This window comes from Vulpes vulpes, chromosome 13, assembly GCF_048418805.1.
Source record: "Vulpes vulpes isolate BD-2025 chromosome 13, VulVul3, whole genome shotgun sequence".
Classification (NCBI taxonomy): domain Eukaryota; kingdom Metazoa; phylum Chordata; class Mammalia; order Carnivora; family Canidae; genus Vulpes; species Vulpes vulpes.
The window spans coordinates 39,954,074-39,976,695 of NC_132792.1; the positions used below are offsets into that span (position 1 = coordinate 39,954,074).

The 22,622-nt window shown below is 37.8% G+C and overlaps 1 protein-coding gene across 5 annotated transcripts in view; it reads right to left on the minus strand.

Moving 5' to 3' along the window:
* The window catches only part of DPY19L4 (dpy-19 like 4), a 60,509-nt gene that overhangs the window by 11,646 nt on the left and 26,241 nt on the right, over nucleotides 1-22,622 (minus strand). For 3 of the 5 annotated variants that reach the window (XM_072734304.1, XM_072734303.1, XM_072734307.1), the window contains 7 exons: nucleotides 21,942-22,015; nucleotides 18,260-18,418; nucleotides 17,232-17,351; nucleotides 10,775-10,895; nucleotides 8,114-8,170; nucleotides 4,098-4,180; nucleotides 974-1,106 (listed from right to left, as the gene is read on the minus strand). In XM_072734304.1, coding sequence (XP_072590405.1) covers nucleotides 974-1,106; nucleotides 4,098-4,180; nucleotides 8,114-8,170; nucleotides 10,775-10,895; nucleotides 17,232-17,351; nucleotides 18,260-18,418; nucleotides 21,942-22,015 — 747 coding nt within the window. The remainder of the gene's footprint in view (nucleotides 1-973; nucleotides 1,107-4,097; nucleotides 4,181-8,113; nucleotides 8,171-10,774; nucleotides 10,896-17,231; nucleotides 17,352-18,259; nucleotides 18,419-21,941; nucleotides 22,016-22,622) is intronic. The other 2 variants (XM_072734306.1, XM_072734305.1) reach the window with 1 other exon arrangement.

The window sequence follows — 22,622 nt, forward strand, 5'->3', positions numbered from 1 at the left end:
TAATCCTAAGGTCCTGGGATCGAGCCCCAAGTTGGGCTCTCTGCTCAGCAGGGAGCCTGCTTCTCCCTCTCCCTGCTTGTGTAATCTCTCTCTGTCAAATAAATGAATAAAATCTTTAAAAAATATATTTAAGGGGCAGCCCAGGTGGCTCAGCGGTTTAGCGCCGCCTTCAGCCCAGGGCCTGATCCTGAAGACCCAGGATCGAGTCCCACATCAGGCTCCCTGCATGGAGCCTGCTTATCCCTCTGCCTGTGTCTCTGCCTCTCTCTCTCTCTCTCTCTCTCTCTCTCTCTGTCTTTCATGAATAAATAAATAAAATCTTAAAAACATATATATATATATTTTAAATGTTTTTAAATCTAAACAGCCCATACTGAAAAATAAACCAAAATGAGATACAATTTTAGCTTGGAAATACAAAGTGTATCAAGATATTAACTGACAGGGACACCTGAGTGGCTCAGCCATTGAGTGCCTGCCTTCAGCCCAGGGTGTGATCCTGGAGACCCAGGATCGAGTCCCGCATTGGGCTCCCTGTATGGAGCCTGCTTCTCCCTCTGCCTGTGTCTCTGCCTCTCTCTCTCTCTCTCTCTCTGTGTCTCTCATGAATAAATAAAAAAAAACTTAAAAAAAAAAAAAGATATTAACTGACAGCCTTTCTTCAATAATGTAATTGAGAACAAAGATATTTTCCAAATAGGACATAGCAGTTCCTTTGAAACTTCGTGGAAAATTAAATGTTTCTCCTAGAAACGTATCATTTTACTATTCATGAAATAAGGAACTTAGTATTTTCATTTTGGCTCTCCTCCTGCTTAAACATATTACACAGCTTTTTAAAAACTAAAGCTAATTGACTCTAAAATTGTTTGGATTTTCCTAGCTAACCAGGAACATATGCATCATTACAGAGCGATACTAAAATAGGGAGCAATGTTAAAAAGATCCAAATGTGTAATCTAAAATGTCTTACATTTTCATTTCTCTTGAGAAGATCATCATCATTGTAAAGAGGCAAGCTGGTCACCATCCATCCAGTGCATAATTTAATTGCACCCATTAACTGTGGACTTCCTGCAAACACAGCTGCAACCGGAGCTTGCCTTCTGCAAAGAAGCACACAGATTTACACACTGAAAAGGTACTACTATTTAGATCACTGATTTATACCAACTCTGAAAAAGCAGGCAACTCAACAATGATTGTATACTTGAGTTTCAATGTCAGGTTTTATTTCATTTATGAATTCGTTAAAAAAAAATCTGAATACTTATTATGTGCCAGGAGTATTTTGGATGCTGAAAATATAGACATTTTTTTAAAAGTGGGGTGGAGACAAGGTCTCCGCTTTTGAGAGAGATTGGAAAAAGGACAATAAACATATAGACCAGATGGTAAATATACTATTAAAAAATAATGCAGGGTATATATAGTGACAAGAATTTACTACCTTTATATAGAGAGTGGTCAATTCAATGGTGATAGTGTGAATTGTCAAATTTATCCCCCACCACAACCCCACTCCTTCTCAATCCATTCGTCTCCTGCTTCTTCCCTACCTTTACCATGTACCTGTCTACAGATAACACATATAGGACTTGACTTCTCTTTGTTGTGTGTGTGTGTGTGTTTTTTTTTTTAAAGATTTATGTATTCATGAGAGAGAGAGAGAGAGTGAGAGAGAGAGAGAGGCAGAGACACAGGCAGAGGGAGAAGCAGGCTCCATGCAGGGAGCCCGACGTGGGACTCAATCCCAGTACCCCAGGATCACGCCCCAAGCCGAGGCCAACACTCAACTGCTGAGCCACCTAGGGGTCCCTAGAACTTCTCTTTGAACCATGATCCAAAGTCCCAAACAGATGCCACTTACAAAACTAGGAAATCTAAAAGCAGATCCCAAAGGATTGCTCCAATGTCTTTACTTGTTCAATCACTTTCAGTATTCAATATTCACCTACTACATGCTAGGGACAATGCCAAGCTCTGGAAATAAAAGAAGACACACAGCTACTGTCCTCAGGGTGTACCCAGTAATGGGGAAACAAACATGAAACAGGATAATTATACCACAATAATATATATGTCCTATTGCCTGGTGTACAATGTCCAATGTTCAGGCCTCTGTGGTTTTTAAAATACTGTGATAAATCACACACCCAGACTTAACTTCCTCTTTTGTTAATTGATAACACAAAGCTATATAGTCAGTCTTCCACAATGGTAAATACAATTCACAAAAAACATTAAAGGGCAGCAGTTAAGGGAGATCAAAAGACAGCAATTCTTAGAAATATGAAGAGTGTATTTACAGTAACAAGACCTTGTAATAAGACCAATTCTCACTTCTATAAACTTATTCCTCATTCTAGAAACATTTTTACTTTCCCCTCCATATTTTCCTGACTATTTTTGATAGTGTTTCATTTCTTTTTCATGTTTTAGTTTCTTCTTCTATGTCTTAAATAATTTTCAATGTAGTTATTTCATAGTGTCTTTCCATGGGGTAGACTAGCTGCAAAATGGCTGCAAAGATTCTCCTCCCATACCTGTGCTCTGGGAGCAAATGCTGGTCTTGCTCAGTGACCTGCTTTGGCCAATAGAACAACAAAGTGAGCAGAGACTTTAAAAATGCTTGACAACGACATTTGTGCTCTCTTTATGCTCTCTTGAACTCTATAACCACTACCCTGTGAATGAGCCCAGGCTACACGGATGGATGATGAGAGGCCCAGGGCCAAGTCAATTCCATCCTCTCAGCTGATACCTTTAGACAGGTGAGAGAGGCCATGCCAGACTACCCAGGCCCAGATCAGCTGCCCCAGACCAGAAGAATCCTCCCCACTGCCCCCATTCAGCTGACTGTCAAAATGGTACAAATAAAAAATATTTATCATTTGTCGCCACTAAGTTTTGTGGCAGTCTATTATGCAGCAAAAACTGACATAAACAAATTTTATTATTAGAAATTGCTAGAGGTCTGGGGCATCTGGCTGGTAGAGTCGGAAGAGCATGCACCTCTTGATCTCAGGGTCACATTGGGCATAGAGATTACTTAAGTAAATAAACAGATAAATAAATTTAAAAGTAGCTAGAGGTCTAATTCTGCTGTTTATTACAAACAACAGTTGATTCTTGCTGTGTTAGACTATTTCTTCATGTGTTTTGTAATTTTAGAGCTCATTTTCATGAAGTTTTATTTGTGGAAACCTGTATAGCCTGGGTTGAAAACATATCAGGCCCTCCAAACCAACCCAGGGCCACTTTTTATGATAATTTCTTGCCTGGGGGTTTTCTGGATTAAATAAGCCTAATTTCAAACTGCAAACACATGTGAATTCAGATCCACTGATACAAATTCAGAGAGACTTTTTTTGACCAAGAGCTGAGGCTAAGAAAGACATACTTTCTTATCTTCTTCTAGCACTCTATGGGTAATTTGTTAGTCTATCATTGATACTGTAGCCTTCTGACAGTCCCCTGGTTATATGCCTATGTTGGGAAAGGGAAAAAAGGTATCTTAACTATAGTCCCCACCATCCACTGGCCCAAGACCACATCTTCTGTACTGTGTGGGCATTAAAACAGGCATTGGTATTAAAATTAAAAATTTAAATTTTGGTATACTTGGTTACCAAGACTAGCAATCCACCACTCATCCATTTCCAACCCACAGCAAAAGAAGCATCCTCTTGATTATCTAAAGGAATACTTGTTCCTTTATATTCCACATTTCTAGATATTTGATGCCAAGAGTCTCAAATTTATCAATGCTATATTTTCTTCTTTTTTAAGTTTTTTTATTTATTTAAGTAATCTCTACAACCACGTGGGGCTGAACTCACAACCAAGTAATCAAGAGTCACATGCTATTCTGACTGAGTCAGTCAGGTGCCCCTCAATGCTATATTTTCAGTGGAGAGTTCAATTAGAAAATTAGAATTGTTAAGTCAATCGAAAACTAAATAGCCCTAAAAGCATGGGAATAAAATTCTGAATTTTATGAGAAGAATGTGGAAAAGGATTAATTTATTATTTCCTCTGAAATCAGATAGCATGCAATAATCAATTATTAGTCTTAAAAGCAGTTCAATTCTTACTTTATCCAGGTCATAAGTTCCACTGTATCTGGGTCATAAAATTCTTGTAGTTCCATTAATTCTGTCATTAATCTTGGAAAAAACTAAAATGCAAAACAAAATTTCCAAGAAGTATGCATAAGTATCCAGAAAGTTTAAAACTGCTACAGAGTATTTCAAAAGACTAAGAGACTAACAGACAATATTGTAACATTGTGCTCATAGGAAAATTTCATGGATCTTTCTACTTTCTTTCAGTGCTGCTCATCCTTCTCAGTCCAAATAACCCAAATAATCTATTTTAGGGGTGCCTAGGTGGCTCAATCAGTTAAGCGTTTGCCTTCATTTCAGGTTATGATCTCAGGGTCCTGGAATCAAGACCCACATTGCACTCCCTGCTTAGTGGGGAGTCTGCGGCTCCCTCTCTCTCTCCTCTGCTCCTAAGCCCACTTGTGCACACGCTCTCTAATAAATAAATAAATCCTTAAAAATAAATAATTAAATCTATTTAAATGGTTAATTTATTGCCTAGACTCAATAAATATTTTTATCATTACCAAATAACTAATCATCAGTTGTATCTTTCAACACACAATTAATTAATTTCAGGTCAAATAATTCACAGGTTTATTAGCAATTCGTTTCACATTATAATAAACCAAAGGATTTATATTATTTTATAAATATTTAAATTTTGGAGTTGTCAAAATACTTTTTCAACAATTCTAGTGTAGTTAACATACTGTTATATTCATTTCAGGTGTACAATATAGTGATTCAACAATTTCATATATTACTCAGTGCTCATCAAGTTAAGTGTGCTCTTAATCCCCATCACCTACTTCAATCATTTCCCCAACCCCCTCTCCTCCTGTAACCATTTGTTCTCTAAAGAGTCTGGTTTTTGGTTTCTCTTTTCTCCTGTGTTTTATTTCTTAAATTCTACACATGAATGAAATCATGTGGTACTTGTCTTTCATTGATGGACTTACTTCACTCAGCATACTCTCTAGATCCATCCATGTTGCTGAAAATGGCATGATTCTTTTTTATGGTTGGTTATTATTTTTAAAATTCTATTTATTCATGAGAGACACAGAGAGGCAGAGAGAGGAGAAGCAAGCTCCAGGCAAGGAGCCCGATGCAGGCCTCGATCCTGGGACTCCAGGATCATGCCCTGAGCCAAAGACAGCTGCTCAACCACTTAGCCACCCAAGCGTCCCTTTATGGCTGATTATTATTCCATTGTGTGTGTGTGTGTGTGTGTGTGTGTGTGTGTGTATACCACTTTTTCTTTATCCATTCATCTATCGATGGACACTTGGGCTGTTTCCATAATTTGGCTGTTGTAAATAATGCTGCAATAAACATAGGAGTGCAGGTATCCCTTTGAATAAGTGTTTTTGTATTCTTTGGGTAAATACCTAGTAGTGCAATTGCTGGATCTAAAGTTAGTTCTTTTTTTTTTTTTTAAGATTTTATTTATTTTTTTGATACATCATAAGCAGGGGGAGCAGCAGGCAGTGGGAGAAAGAAGACGCAGCCTCCCTGCCGAGCAAGGAGCCTGACGTACCCCTCATAAGGTAGTTCTATTTTCAATTTTTTGAGGAACCTCCATACTGTCTTCCAGAGTGTCTGCACCAGTTTGCATTCTTACCAACAGTGCACAAGGGTTTCTATTTCTCCACATCCTTGCCAGTACTTGTTTCTTGTGTTTTTTAGTTTAGCTCTTCTGACAGGTGTGAGGTGTTATCTCATTATGGTTTTGATTTCCATTTCCCTGATGATGAAAGATGCTGCTGAACATCTTTCCTGTGTTTCTTGGCCATCTATGTCTTCTTTGGAGAATTATGTCTTTTGCCATTTTTTGTAAAGATTTATTTTTTTAGAGAGCAAGTGAGAGAGGATGGTGGGTGAGAAGGGGCAGAAGGAGAGAGAGAATATGGAGCAGACTCCCCACTGAGTTCGGAGCCTGACACAGATTCAATCCTAGGACCCCACGATCATGATTTGAGCTGCAATCAAGAGTCAGACACTTAACCAACTGAGCCACCCAGGTGCCCCAGTTCTTTATATATTTTGGATACTAACCTCTTATCAGATATATCATTTGCAAAATCTTCTCTTATTCAGTAGGTTGTCTTTTTGTTTTGTTGGCTATACCTTTTGCTGTTCAGGTTTTTATTTTGATATAATCTCAGTATTTTATTTTTGCTTTTGTTTACCTTGTCTCAGGAGACACATCTAGAAAAATGTTGCTATGATCCATGTCAGAAAAATTACTGCCTGTGTTCTCTTCTAGGACTTCTATGGTTTCAGGTCTCACATTTAAGTCCTTAATACATTTTGTGTTTATTTTTGTGTAGTGTCAGAAAGCACTCCACATTCATTCTTTTTAGCTGTCCAGTTTTCCCAACATCGTTTGTTGAAGAAACTTTTTCCCATTGCATATTCTTATCTCCTTTGTTGAAGATTAATTGTCTGGGCTTTCTATTCTGTTCAATTGATCTATGTGCCTATTTTTGTGCCAGTATCATATCGTTTTGATTACTACACCTTTGTAAATATAACCTGAAGTCTGGAAATGCAGTAATTCCGGTTTTGTTTTTCTTTTCTTTTTTTTTTTTTTTTAAGATTTTTTTATTTTTTTATTTATTCATGATAGACATAGAGAGAGAGAAGCAGAGACACAGGCAGAGGGAGAAGCAGGCTCCATGCACCGGGAGCCTGATGTGGGATTCGATCCCGGGTCTCCAGGATCGCGCCCTGGGCCAAAGGCAGGCGCCAAACCACTGCGCCACCCAGGGATCCCTCCGGTTTTGTTTTTCAACACTTGCTTTGGCTACTTGAGGTCTTTTCTGGTTCCATACAAATTTTAGGATTTTTTTGTTCTAATTCTATTGGCATTTTCAAAAAATACTGTTGGTATTTTGATAAAGATTGCATTAAATGTGTAGATTGCTTTGGGTAGTTACATTTTAATGATATTTTTTCTTCTAATCCATGAGCATGGACTGTCTTTCCATTTCTTTGTGTCATCTTCAATTTTTTTTCCCATTGTTGTTTTATAGTTTCCAGAGTACAGGTTTTTCACCTCTTTGGTTAGGTTCATTCCTAGGTATCTTACTATTTTTGTTGTAATTGTACATGGGATTGTTTTCTTAATTTTTCTTTCTGCTGCTTCATTCATTACTGGTGTATAGAAATGCCATGGATTTCTATACAGTGATTTTGTATCCTGCAATCTTACTCAATTCATTTATCAGTTCTAGTAGTTTTTCAAAGATTTTACTTCTTTGAGAGAGAGAGAGAGAGAGAGAGCACGAGCAGGGGGAGGCAAGAGGAGAGTAGAAGGGGGAAGCAGACTCCTTGCTGAGCAGGGAGCCTGATGCTGGGCTCAATTCCAGGACCTTGGAATCATGACTTGAGCTGAAGACAGATGCTTAACCAACTGAGCCACACAGGCACCCCAGTTCTAGTAGTTTTTTTGGTGGAGTCTTTGTGGAGTTTTCTATATATAGTATCATGTCATCTGCACACAGTGACAATTTTACTTCCTCCTTGCCAATCTGGATGCTTTTTATTCCTTTCTCTTGTCTGACTGCTATGGCTAAGACTTCTAACTTCCAGGGCTATGTCGAATAAAAGTGGAGAGAGTGGGAATCCTTGTCTCGTTCCTGACCTTAGAGGACAATCTCAGTTTTTCACCATTGAGTATGATGTTAGCTGTCAGTTTTTCATGCCAAAATACTTTTTAATATTATCACCTATTTATTCAGTAATTTCCTTTGACAATTATAAATTGAATTAGTAATAGCATTAGACTACATGCATCACATGACGTTCTAAAAATGTTTTAGCTCTATTACTAGAATTAACAGAATCTATGTTCCTGATAAAAAATTAAGCATACTAAGAATATCATACTTTATGTTGTTAGAATAGTGTCTCAATATAAATATGTTACACCTGCACAAATTTATCACTAAGTTGTAGGTAAAGTACATCTTAATAATATAAAAATCTGATTTTCTTACCTCTTTCCATAAGCTGAGACCTATTATAGTGGGAACAGCCATGCTCAGAATAAGAGCCTAAAACATTGAAACAAAATGATTATGGATAAATACATCTAAGAAGGTACTAGAAGTATTAGACATTAACTCCATGACCAATCACAGATTCTTACAGTCATAAAAATTTCAGTCAGGGAAACTGAAGTTAGTGTGGAACCTAATTCACAGAGTGAGATGAGTGAAGACTAAGGCATTTAAGATACATTAAGCTGGAGATAAAGTGAAACATACTACTATATGTATTATGATAGTTATACACTACTATATAAACATTTACTATATAAATTAAAGACAAAACATAAAAAAGGTAACAGTAATATTTCATGTAACAAATCAATATTTGACAATTCTGCCAGGAATTTAAGTTATAAAGAGCTTACAAAGGACACTAAACTGGGCCACTTACAAAACTAACAACAAGACAGGTAAAATAGCCAATACGTAACAATGCACAAGTATGCTAAAGTAACATACAAATTCCTCTGGAAAGACTGGCAAAACACAACAGGACTATTATTAAAGATATTTACTCATCACCTCTCTGCCAGAACCTCTTCTTCTTCCTCCTGTCCCATGTCTACTGGTGACCACACAACCCACAGTCACACAAACAAGAGACCTAGGAAGTATCTATGATTTCTCCCTCTTCCTTACTCGCCATACTTAATTTAATGAAGCCACCAAGTCTTATTAACCTTCTTATTATTTTTTTCACCCCAATATAGCATAGTATTAAGTAAATGGGCTCTGAAGTCAGAAAAACCTGGGTGTGAATCATGGTTTCCACATTTATAAGCTATGTGATCTCAGGCAAGTTACTTAACCAGTTTAAGTCTCAGTTTCTTTGTCTACAACCTACAGATGATAGAACTTAGCCATTAGGGTCTTTGTAAGCATCGACACATGCAATGTTTTATTTTATTTTATTTTATTTTATTTTATTTTATTTATTTATTTTAAAAAGATTTATTTATTTATTCACGATGGACAGAGAGAGAGAGAGAGGCAGAGACACAGGAGGAGGGAGAAGCAGGCTCCATGCCGGGAGCCCAACGTGGGACTCGATCCCAGGACTCCACGATCGCGCCCTGGGCCAAAGGCAGGCGCCAAACTGCTGAGCCACCCAGGGATCCCCCATGAAATGTTTTATAAACAGTACCTGACATGTGGTGAACACTCAATATATTGAAGCTTTTATCACTTCCATCTACCATGGCCAGTACCTGGGCAACAGCTTCCTTCTTGGACTGAGATGGTCACCGTTAAGTCTATTCTTCAAAGAATGGTAAGCATGAACTAAGAGACAATGTAAGTCTGACTCTCTCACGCCCCTGCCTGAACATTTCAATGCATTTCTGCTGCCTCCAGTATAAAACTAAGCACCACAGCATAATACTCAAAGGCTTCCATTACCTACCCTCTTGGACTTCAGTATCATTTCTTGACCACCCCATCTCACATTTTATGTGCCAGAGAAATTAAATATATCATGCCTTTTCTTTGCCTTTGCTTTCATTTCCTTTGATGACAACATGCTCTTTGCCTGTTTTTATTCCCTCTACCATGAAAACCCTTTCTTTACCTTTCATTTGAGTAAGTTATCATCTTTCTTTTCTTAAAAAAAGATTTTATTTATTTATTCATGAGAGACACAGAGAGAGAGGCAGAGACACAGGCAGAGGGAGGAGCAGGGAGCCTGACTGGGACTAGAGCCTGGGACTCTGGGGTCTGGCCCTGGGCCGAAGGCAGCCACTCCACCACTGAGCCACCCAGGCGTCCCCAATCATCATCTTTCAAATCTCAGATTGAAGTCTTTGAGTCCCTAACAAAATTGAATTAAGTAGCCCCTCTCTGTGTTCCAACAGCACCCTATCGATACTTCTTATTGTTCATTTTTATGAATGGGAGACTGTAATCGACATGATGAAATTAATTTGCATTATAAGCACATTGTACATGGCAGACACAGTGAAAATGTTCTATTTGCATTGAAAACATAAAATAGTTCTAAATCAAACCAAGAATACTATTAAATTATTAATTATTAATTATAAAAATTTTTAAAAAGATTTTATTTATTTATTCATGAGAGACGCAGGGAGAGAGAGGCAGAGACACAGGCAGAGGGAGAAGCAGGCTCCACACAGGGAGCCCGATGTGGGACTCTATCCCCACACCTGGGGATCATGACCTGAGCCAAGGGCAGATGCCCAACCGCTGAGCCACCCAGGTGTCCCTATCCATCTGCATTTAAATACATTACCTTTTTTTAAAGTTAGTTAGTTTATTTCTTTATGATGTACACAGAGAAAGAGAGAGACAGAGACCCAGGCAGAGGGAGAAGCAGGCTCCAGGCAGGGAGCCCGATGTGGGACTAGAACCCAGGACTCCAGGATCACGCCCTGGGCTGAAGGCAGACGCTCATCTGCTGAGCCCCCCAGGCATCCCAATGCATTACTTTTATATCAGAGATTATATAAAAAACAGTTTTTCACAGGATCTCTCTTTCACCTGCAAGTCAAAATATGATTTACTCATGCTATTTTAATTGTATTCAATGTGGTTTCCATTTATATAATTGAAAGAGAAACAAGAACTTAACCCAAAATAACAATGACTCACCAGCAATACTGGGTGTACAGTTCGTAATCGAAGCCACTTGAAAAGTGTCATCCAAAGTTCAGGAGAACACACACCAAATGCTGCTAACATGCATACATAAGGAGTCCAGAGGTATTTCAAGCTAGAAAAGACAAAAGAGACATATGAGATATCCCACGAACATTATTACTATCTCATTTCTCTTTTTTTAGACTCTTATTTTTTTAGGTAACGTCTACACTTAACATGGGGCTTGAACTTAACAACCCCCAAGATCAAGAGCTTCATATTCCACTGATTGAGTCAGCCAGGTGCCCCGATTTCTCTTTTCTGAGTTCTTTCCTACTACTTGTGAAAATACCACTGTTAAGAGTAAATAAAAATCTTAGCTCTAATTTTCAGCATCAAATTGTTATTCATTTCTTAATCAAGACAACACGTGGGTTACTAAAATGAGGATGAAATAAGAGCACTGATATAGATGAGTTTGTAGTAAAATTGTACTCTTGGGGGACGCCTGGGTGGCTCAGCAGTCGAGTGTCTGCCTTCAGCCCAGGGCATGACCCCGGGGTCCTGGGATCGAGTCCTGCATCGGGCTCCCCACAGGGAGCCTGCTTCTCCCTCTGCCTGTGTCTCTGCCTCTCTCTCTGTGTCTCTCATGAATAAATAAAAGCTTTAAAAATCAATCAATAAATAAAATTGTACTCTTGGAGAGATTAAAACTGGTATATTTTTACAGAAAATGATTTTGCAGAACCTTCAAAAAACCTTGAAAACCCAAGACAGTTCCATTTCTCGTAAGCTAGCCTATAGATATATAGCATAAGTGTATAGAGATAAATACAAAAGTTTTTTTTTTTAAGATTTTATTTATTTATTCATGAGAGACAGAGAGAGAGAGAAAGAGAGAGAGAGAGGCAGAGGGAGAAGCAGGTTCCATGCAGGGAGCCTGATGTGGGACTCGATCCCGGGTCTCCAAGATCACACCCAAGGCCAAAGGAGGCACTAAACCACTGAGCCACCAGGGCTGCCCTAAATACAAAAGTTTTAACTACAATATGTTGTTTTAGTAGCAAAAAAATTAGAAACCTGGCTGTCCTTCAGTAGGTATTAATAATTATATATGACAACAAAGCAAAATGCCAAATTTCAGGTACCGTTTACTGTTATCCTTTTTGGTTATTTAAAAAAAAATGTAGGAGTACCTTGCTGGTTTGGTCAGTGGAGTATGGGGCTCTTGATCTCAGGGTTTTAAGATGGAGCCCCATGTAGGGCGCAGAGATTACTAAAAAACCAAACTTTATGGGTGCTTGGGCAGTGCAGTTGGTTAAGCATCTGGTTAAGTGTCCAACTCTTGGTTTCAGCTCAGGTCATGGTCTCGGGGTCTTGAGATTGAGTCCTGTGCTCAGTGTGGAGCCTGCTTGAGATTCTCTCTCCCTCTGCCCTTTCTGCTTGTGCATTCCCTCTCTCAAATAAATATTTTTAAAAATTGTTTAAATTAAAAGAATAAATCTCTATAAAAAGTGAATACTGACTTGGACTTTAAGAGAAGTAGTCGATGTATACAGAATACATGTTGCTAAGACAAAGGAACTGCATTAGTTTTCTCTGGTCAACTAGTATCTCCTCCTAACTTCCTCATTCCTACTATTCTTCAAGTCAGCCAGAATCAAATGAGAGTCTGGTTTGTAATTCCAGGAGAAACCATTCAGGTTGAATTATACATACATAACATTCCCTGAAACACCAACTTCCTGTTCTAGAGGTTAGACCATTATGTCCAATCCACTGATTTCTCTATATTCATCTCTTCCTTATCATTTCATTGTAATAGTTGCTAATGAACCTTTCTACATTTTAAGTTTATTTATTTTTAGTAATCTCTCAATGTGAGGCTTGAACTTATGACCCCAAGATCAAGAGTCAAATGTTCTTCTGATTGATCCAACCAGGCGCCCTAACATCTCTACCTTTAGACTCTCCTCCAACCAAATGCTAGATTAATCATCTGCAAATGTAATTAATTACATTTTCTGTTAAAAAATCATTAGTGGGGGGGATCCCTGGGTGGCTCAGTGGTTTGGCGCCTGCCTTTGGCCCAGGGCGCGATCCTGGAGTCCCCGGATCGAGTCCTGCATCGGGCTCCCGGCATGGAGCCTGCTTCTCCCTCTGCCTGTGTCTCTGCCTCTGTATGTGTGTGTGTCTATCATAAATAAATAAATCTTTAGAAAAAAAAATCATTAGTGGTTCCCCAGAATCTACTGAAATAAATGAAAACTCATCCAAATGGTTTTTAGGGCCCTCAAGAAACATGGTCTTGGGATGCCTGAGTGGCTCAGCAGTTGAGCACCTGCCTTTGGCTCAGGGCGTGATCCCAGATTCCGGGGTTCAAGTCCCACATCGGGCTCTTTGCAGGGACCCTACTTCTCCCTCTATCTGCATCTCTGCCTCTCTCTCTCTCTGTGTCTCATGAATAAATAAATAAAATCTTTACAAAAAAAGTATGGTCTCGATTCACCTTTTCAGTTTTTCTCCTGTAACTTTCCTAAATATGATTAGTGTTCTAACAGCGTTTGTAGAACAATCTCAGTGTGTCTGTCCCATAATGTACATAAGTTTCTCCCTCCTGACACAAGCATACCCGTCTAGTGCTACCTTAGACTCTGATTCCCTTTATAGCGAGACTCTTTGAAGTCCACACTTAACTCTCTGCCTTCTACTTCCTGATCATGTACTCCTTTAAAAACTCTTGTAGCTTCTGAGCTGCAACTCTTCCTAGAGTCCCTCCACCACAGTCCCTACTACTACTTATTCAGTTTCCAATTCCCAAATATTTTAGTTTTGGCTCCTCCATCTTCATTGCTACTCACTTCTAGATACTATTACAATTCTCAACTGGCTTATTTTCCTTTAATCTTGCTTTACTCAATCATTGCTGTCAGACAGACAGATCTTACCAAAAAGCAAATCTGATATCAAATTTCTAAACACTTCATCTGGTCCCTGCTTATTTTTCCAGAGATATTTCCTTTTTTCTTTTTTTTAAGATTTTATTTATTTGAGAGAGCGAGGGAGCTTAAGTGTGGGTGGGGGGAGGAGCAGAGCAAGAAGGAGCAGCAGACTCCCTGCTGAGCAGGGAGCCTGACATGAGGCTCGATCCCAGGACCCCAAGATCATGACCAGTTGCTGAAGGCAGATGCTTAATCAACAGAGCCACCTGGGGGCCCCGAGACATATTTCTCATACTAACTTCACATTCATCTTATACTATTAGTTCCCAAAGAATATTTATTCTGTCTAGATTATTACACACACACACACACACACACACACACACAGGCACATAAGAAAACAGCCTGGTCAACCTCTATTTATCTCTGAAGGTTGTCACCCCAGTTAGGAAATCTTCCTTAAACTGACTTCCTCTACCCACCCTCTACAACTGAGGACCTCTCCTCTGAGTGACCAAAGCATCCTTTGTGTATGCCTTTTTCATAGTACTTTACTTTGCTCTAACTCTTGGTTTACTTACCTAGGATAGGAACTCTTTGAAAAAAAGAGTAGGTTTTATATTTCTTTAATCCCTACTATCTACTTAGTAGAGTGCCTGGAATTTCTGAGCAACTATGTATTTTATTTGCATGAACAGGTGATCACAGTATTATAAGCCTACTGAGCAAATCAAAGACACAAGGATGAATGGTTACAATAATGGTGGCAACAACAAAAAGTTCTTCTGCAGAAAGAAATAAAACTGAGAACACAAAGGGGAAAAAAAGGCAAACCATGCATCAAAATTCTAGTATTACCAAGCAATGAAATGAGAATCAAAACATGCACTTAAAATATTCAAGGTTTAATACATTTCTTCATTCGCTTATTAGGCATTATGAAATGCTAACTATTAGAGTGAACCATCATTCTTGCTTCATGTTTCAATAAAGAGCTTCCCAGGGAGCCCGGGTGGCTCAGCGGTTGGGCATCTGCCTTTGGCTCAGGTCTTGATCCTGGGGTCCTGGAATGGAGTCTTGCATCAGACTCCCTACAGGGAGCCTGCTTCTCCCTCTGTCTGTGTCTCTGCCTCTCTCTGTGTGTCTCTCATGAATAAATAAAATCTTTAAAAATAAAAAAATTAAATAAAAAAAATAAGAGAGTCCTAGTAATCATGGCTTGGGCAGTCTGATAAAGTCTATGAATGCATGGATGCCTTAAAAGAAAATGTTTTAAATGTATAAAATACATAGGCCTACAAAGGAAATCAATTATATTGACATACTGATATCAAATATTAAAAATAAATTCCTATACAGCAGTATTTGTACTTAATACATTAAATGGAGATCTAATAACTGGAACTTTGAAGTTGTGAAGTGTAAAAACAGTACTTCAAAATAAAAAGTGGGATCCCTGGGTGGCGCAGCGGTTTGGCGCCTGCCTTTGGCCCAGGGCGTGATCCTGGAGACCCGGGATCGAATCCCACATCAGGCTCCCGGTGCATGGAGCCTGCTTCTCCCTCCGCCTGTGTCTCTGCCTCTCTCTCTCTCTCTCTGTGACTATCATAAATAAATAAAAAAAAAAAAATTAAAAAAAAAAAAAATTAAAAAAAAAAACAAAATAAAAAGTTAATAAGAAAATAGCTATGCTATCTGTTGGGGAAAACACCACACGTACTGCTACAAACGAATGTGATTCAGTATCTATATTCATAATTACTGGAAATTTAACTTGAGGGATGCCTGGCTCAGTGGTTGAGCATCTGCCTTCGGCTCACAGCATGATCCTGGGATCTTGGGATCGAGTCCTGCATCGGACTCCCCGCATGGAGCCTGCTTCTCCCTCTGCCTGTGCCTGTGTCTCTGCCTCTCTCTGTGTGTCTCTCATGAATAAATAAAATCTTTAAAAAAAAAAAAAAAAAGAAATTTAACTTGAGAAATCTTATACTAGGATCAATACTCTTCATCTCTCCCTACTTCCCCTCCTATTCCTTCACCTCAGAACCTTAATGGCTCCTCCTCATGGGAGTGATTTATCTGATTTGTGGGCAAGAGAAAAGACTGAGTGTATCCATCCCAAACATGTCCAGGCCTCCACATTTTGTATCTTCCTTTTGCAAGAAGGGTATAGATAGGTGCATAAACTTCCCAAGGCTCTGCTCTTTCGAAAGGGATGGCCTGAAGTTTGAGGACCAAGCTCAATTTGGGGTGGAAAACAGTAGAGACCTTTTGTCACACATGAGGTGTTCTCCAATGCAACATTTATCAGGATCAGAATCATTCAGATGACCAAATATATTTCTCAGCTCCCAAAACTCTTGGAATTTCCTAACTGATGAAATTGGAAAGGTGGCCCTGGTTGTGTTAATGGTAACTTTTGGAAGGTACCCAAGGATGGGGCTGGTTGCCAGTGGAGCCAACCATGTGATTAGGGGGTTGTAACTCTCAGTCCTGCCTCAAACCTGTGGGGAGGGAAAAGGATTTGGAGTTTGAATTCAATCACCAACGGTCAATGATTTAATCAACCGTGCCTATATAATGAGGCCTCCATAAAAACGCAAAACGGTTTGGAGAGCTTCCAGGTTGGTGGCCACACAGATACTTGGGAAGAGTGGCATGCCTAGAGAGGTAAGGGGAGCTCCATACCCCTGCCCTATGCATATCTTCCATCTGTTCCACACTGTTCCTGAGTTCTATCCTTTTCTAATAAACTTGGTGCTCTAGTAAATAAAATGTTTCTCTAGGTTCTATGAGCCACTCTAGCAAATTAACTGAACCCAAGGAGAGGGTCCTGGGAACTTCTGATTTATAGCCAATTGGTTAGAAGCACAGGTAACCTAGGTTTGCAACTGGCACCTGAGTGGGGGTAGGGTGGAATCTTATAGGACTGAACCCTTGAATTGTGGAATCTGATGCTATCTCCAGGTGGATAGTGCCAGAATTAAGTCAAATTGTAGGACACTCAGCTGGTGCCTGAACAACGGCTTATTACTGGTGTGGGGAAAGCTCCTCCTCAAATTGAAATCAGGTTTTCAAAATCATTTATACTCCTATGTCTTATTTTACATGAGTCTAAACTTCAAGGAAAAGGGTATCATTGAACTCTTAGCCTCACAGCATTATTTATTCTGTTTCACTCAACAAAGTTGTAATTTTACTTTTGTGTGATTAATGTTTGTTACCTCTATTAGGCCATAAGTCACATAAGGTTAGAGATTGTGTATCCACTTTTGTTCACCACTGTACCTCCAGCACTTAGTACAATGCCTAGCCCTTAGAATACATTCAATATTTTTGAGCAAACGAGTGAACAAGTAAATGTCAGTTCATTATACTATAACAATCTCTGTAAACCCCAGTTAGGTTAAGAAAGTTTGTAGATTTTGAGTTTTTATAGTTTCATAAATATATTCTTGAAAGTATCCACTTATTACTACTAAAAAGGATAATTCTTTGTAAAAACAGATCCAATAAAGTCCACTTACCCTTCTATAACCATTGCAAGAGAGCCCAATAAAATAGTGTGAATCACATGATAAATTATTTCTGGCCTTCCTCCAATTCGTCCATCTTCAAGAGTAATGGTTTCTTTCAAGGACTTGCCACTACACAAAGGAAATATGTATTTTACTATTTTGAAAAATCAAAGATCTTAAGTTTCTTCATAAAAAAAATATAGGTGGGTCCTTGAAATTTTAAAGTATATGGTTAGTCAAATACCTAACTTACAGATCTATTTTTTTCAAGGTTTTTAGAACCTGAAGACAATGAACTCAATGAAGACTAAACAGGAAAGTTCAGGAAATACGACAAAAAAGATTTTAGGGGACGCCTGAGTGGCTCAGTTGATTAAGCAGCTGATTTGGTTTCAGCTCAGGTTATGATCTCAGGGTCTTGAGATCGAGCCCCAAGTGGGGCTCCATGCTCAGCAAGGAGTTTGCTTTAGGATTCTCTCTCCCTCTGCCCCTCCCCCTACTCACTATCACCCGGGTTCTCTCTGTCTCTCTCTCAAACAAATCTTTAAAAAAAAAAAAAAAAAAGATTTTTAGGTTCCTTTTCCAAAATCAATTACCACTCAACTAGTGATTACTTTCATCAATATAGTTAAATCATAATTTGAATAGCTAAGTTCTCAAGATTAAAATACTATACACAACCTATTTTTTTAAACATGACAAAAATTTTCTGGAAGTCTTTATAATTTAAAATCACTTATACTACTAGCTTCATTTAAGCTAAATAAAAAAAAATATCCTTACAGTAGGTAAAAATGATTAAATTGGTAGGCAATTTAACTATTACACCTACATTAAATTTGGACATTATATATTTAGATGTAAAAACAAATTTGAATTTTACCAATTTTAACAAAATTGAATATTTTACATGTTGATAATAAGAGAATGGATCTAGAAACTCTAAACCAAATATACAAATATTGGAAAGATATTAAAAATAGTTTACTTTCATAATGTATAAATTAGCAATGTGATTGACTCTCATAGGTACTTACTTAATTCTCCTAAAAATAACTTGCATCATAGAAAGAAAACAAATAATTAACACTAAAATATAAAAAGGTAATAAAGAAGACTGTGTCAATCGCAAAAAAAAATCTTGAGATGGTGCCTGCAGGGATTCTTGACATAGAAGCCAATTCATTGTAAAATTCCTACAGAAAACAAAAAACAGGAAATTGAAATCATAGATGATATAACCTACTATGTAAGAGTATTTTTTATATCAATGAAAACTAAGCCAAAACAATACATTTCTAAATCTATTCACTTGTAACAGCAAGGCCCTACCTTTTATAAAGATAATATAAATTGCCCTAATAAATGTAAAACATCTGCTTTTTTATTATCCAATAATGTGACCATCTCTAGAACCCAATACGGTTTCAAGGAAATATTACTTTCTATTTTTATCTGGAAGACAAAAAAAATTCAGTCATCCAACCTCCCTATCTGCAGTGTCCACTCTGGTAGCTACTAGCTACAATGTGGCTATTAGCTCTTAAAATATAACCAAAGCAAATGGAGATATACGTTTTTTTTTAAAGATTTTTATTTATTTATTCATGAGAGACACACAGAGAAAGAGAGGCAGAGACACAGGCAGAGGGAAAAGCAGGCTCAGTGCAGGAAGCCTGATGTGGGACTCAATCCCGGGACCCCAGGATCATGCCCTGGGCTGAAGGCGGCGCTAAACCGCTGGGCCACCAGGGCTGCCCAAGATATACTTTAAATACAAAATACACTCTTGATTTCAAACATAAAAAAGAATAAAAAGGACTACAGAACACAAAATAGCTCACTAATAATTTTTATACTGTTTACTTTTTTTTTTAATTTTTATTTTATTTATGATAGTCACACACAGAGAGAGAGAGAGAGGCAGAGACAGGCAGAGGGAGAAGCAGGCTCCATGCACCAGGAGCCCGACATGGGATTTGATCCCGGGTCTCCAGGATCACGCCCTGGGCCAAAGGCATGCGCCAAACCGCTGCGCCACCCAGGGATTCCTATACTGTTTACATTTTAAAATAAGATTTTAATAATCAGGGATGCATGGGTAGCTCAGTGGTTGAGTGTCTGCCTTCAGCTCAGGTTGTGATCATGGAGTCCTGGGATTGAGTCCTGCATCAGGCTCCCCACAGGGAGCCTGCTTCTCCATCTGCCTGTCTCTCTGCCTCTTTCTCCAGGTCTCTCATGAATAAACAAATAAAATATTTTTAAAAATCTTAATAGATAAAATAAAAGTATTATTATTAAAATTAAATTCCCTTGTTTCTTTCTTTTTTTTTTTTTAAAGAATGTGGCTTTTTAAAATGTGGCTACTAGAAAATTGCATATGGGACTCATATTATTACTGGATAGTACTGTTTTATATGGATAAAAGTAATTCAACTAGGACACATTTTAAAAAGAACAGTCTAATTACTAAGACAGAAATCATAAAATTTGAAACAAACATTTTGAGCTATAAGAATATGGATACACTTTTTTTGACCCAAAGCTAAATATGATCAACAAGACTCCTACTTATATGCAGTTTTATCTGCATTCTCACACCTGATCCATCTGTAACCTCCATCTTATCCTCAATCCCTAGCCCTGGAAATGAATGTAAGAGATGGAGTGATCTTCAGGAGAGCTCTTGGGTGGACTAAGAATGCCTGCTTTCCAAATCATTGGGTGAAAGTTTTACAATGTGTCAAGCAGTAATACAGCTGTATCAAAGAGGCTGCCATCAAAATGTTTTGTATGTATGATTATATGATGAATCACATCTTTCTTGTCTACCTATTAAAGTTACTAATGCTATAAAATCCATTTCAAATCTGGGGTGCCTGGATGGTGCCTAGTGTTTGCCTTTGGCTCAGGTTGTAATCCCAGGGTCCTGGGCTGAGTCTGCCTCTCTCATGAATGAATAAATAAAATCTTTAAAAAAAAAATCCATTTCATTTTTTTTTATTTTAAAAGGTTTTTATTTATTCACGAGAGAGAGAGAGAGAGAGAGAGAGAGAGAGAGAGAGAGAGAGAGATACACAGGCAGAAGCAAGCTCCCCGCAGGAACCTGATGTGGGACTCGATCCCAGACCCTGGGATCATGCCCTGAGTCCAAGGCAGACGCTCAATTGCTGAGCCACCCAGGCATTCCAAAAGATCCGTTTCAAATCTCAATTTAATGAATATTCTTCTCCATATCTCAGTCTCAAATCTTTCTTTCCCTATATCCCCATGGCACTTTATTTTTCTCTTCTAGTGCTTAATACAATTTGCTAGTTTAAGATTATAGTCATTTTTTTATCTCTCACAATACCTGGCCCAGTATTCTGAACATCCAATAAAAACTAATTAACATTTCTTTAGTGGTTCTTGAGAGTCTGTCTCAACAGAAATGTTCCCTGAAATTCTGATGAACTACAAATCCTAGTATCTAGTTGGCACATTTGAGCATAAGGTATTTACTATTTATACCACTCATGTCATTATCTATATAAAAACCATATAATGAGATGTCAATATTCTCAAGGACAGACATCATGTCTTAGTCTTAAAACACCTAGTGTATTACTCTGTCAAGTAAATCTAGTACCTGATGTGTTGAGCAAAGGGGCCCTACATAACATAAACTAAGAAATGTTAGACAAAAGCAGCCCTTTATTCTACGTGCATTCTAGAGTCTTTTGGGGGTAAAGATAAAGTCAGGGGAAAGGCCAGTCAATTATGGAGATCAGTAACCAATTTTTCCTTGCCTGTATATACAGGCCTATATATACACCTGAAAAAGACATGGTCCCTGCCCTTATGGAGCATGTGACTTCTTAAGGGATCCTTTAACTTTAGTAGATATCCATATATGACTTACACTTTAGAAGATTTCTCCAGTGTTTAACACTTGTTAATTGTAATACATCATAACAACTTAAATACGTATTTTCTGTTATGCAAGTGGACATTATTAGTACATAAGTCATTTATTTCACTTTAGATTTAAAAAATGCATTTTACTAACAAAAGGCACACCATTACTCTTGAATTTAAAGTCAGCTTCTGATCTAATCCACTATTATGATCCCACGTACAGTCTTTGCTATGAAATAAGTATGTGACTGCCTACCTTTTTTCAGTTTTTAAAGATTTTTATTTATTTATTCATGAGGGAGAGAGAGAGAGAGAGAGAGAGGCAGAGACAAAGGCAGAGGGAGAAGCAGGCTCCATGCAGGGAGCCCGATGTGGGACTTGATCCCAGGTCTCCAGGATCAGGCCCTGGGCTAAAGGCGTCGCTTAAACTGCTGAGCCACCTGCGCTGCCCTGCCTACCCCTTTTTAATGCAAGCATTTTGCTGATGTAGTAGTTAAAATTACATTGTTTTTTTTTTTAATTCATTTTAAATCTTTAATTTATTCTGACTTTAGATTATATCACTGTTCCACATCAAAGGAGAAAATGGCCACCAAACACTGTGATGGTATTAAGGCTCAAGTACATCTAATTTATAAAACATCTAAATGAGATTTTTTTAATGAGAAAAAATATTGTTCTATTTCTTCTAGATATTACACTATTCCAAATTATTTATTTTCTAAGTGTTAATTAGGTGTCTACTACTCCTTGGATTATTTCTGCTCTTTATGTCCTAAGTGATACAGAGTTAGGTAAAATTTTATATAATCTAAAACTTACTTAGTCATATTTAGTCCAAATTTTACTTCAAGGAATTTCAGCATGTGCCCATTTTCTTTGTGTGGGACGAACATCTGTAAGAAAAAACACTAGTTACAACAAAGAACTATTACAGCTGTGCTCACAGCAATATGTTTCTGTCTAGAAATAGAAAACACAGCAAGACTATAAAATAAAAAATATAAATTAAAAATGAATTAGAAAAAATAAAAATAAAAAAAAAATAAAAATGAATTAGATAATACATGGTGTAACTATGAAACACGGAGACTTACTGACCTAAGTCAGTAATATTACTTTATAGTTAATCATAAATCCTAACAGGGTAGTAAGATTTCCACTTATCTTACGACTTAAATAACTTACCTACTCTTTTCAAAACTTTTACTCATCTCAATTTATTATATTACTTAATGTTAGTTAAATGGGTAACAATGACATTTTCAATTAAATGGAAAATAAAATGTATCTTTTAAGTATATCTAGAAAAGAATTAGAATCCTAATTTCTCCTGTGAATATGATGGTGATCAACTCAAAATTTTACCGTACAAACTCTATTATCTCATTAGTCTCATTAAAATTTAGCCCAATATATTTCTCTTTTAAGATTTTCTATTTATTAATTTGAGACAGAGAGAGAGTGAGAGAGAGAGAGAGCATGAGCAGGGGAAGAAGCAAA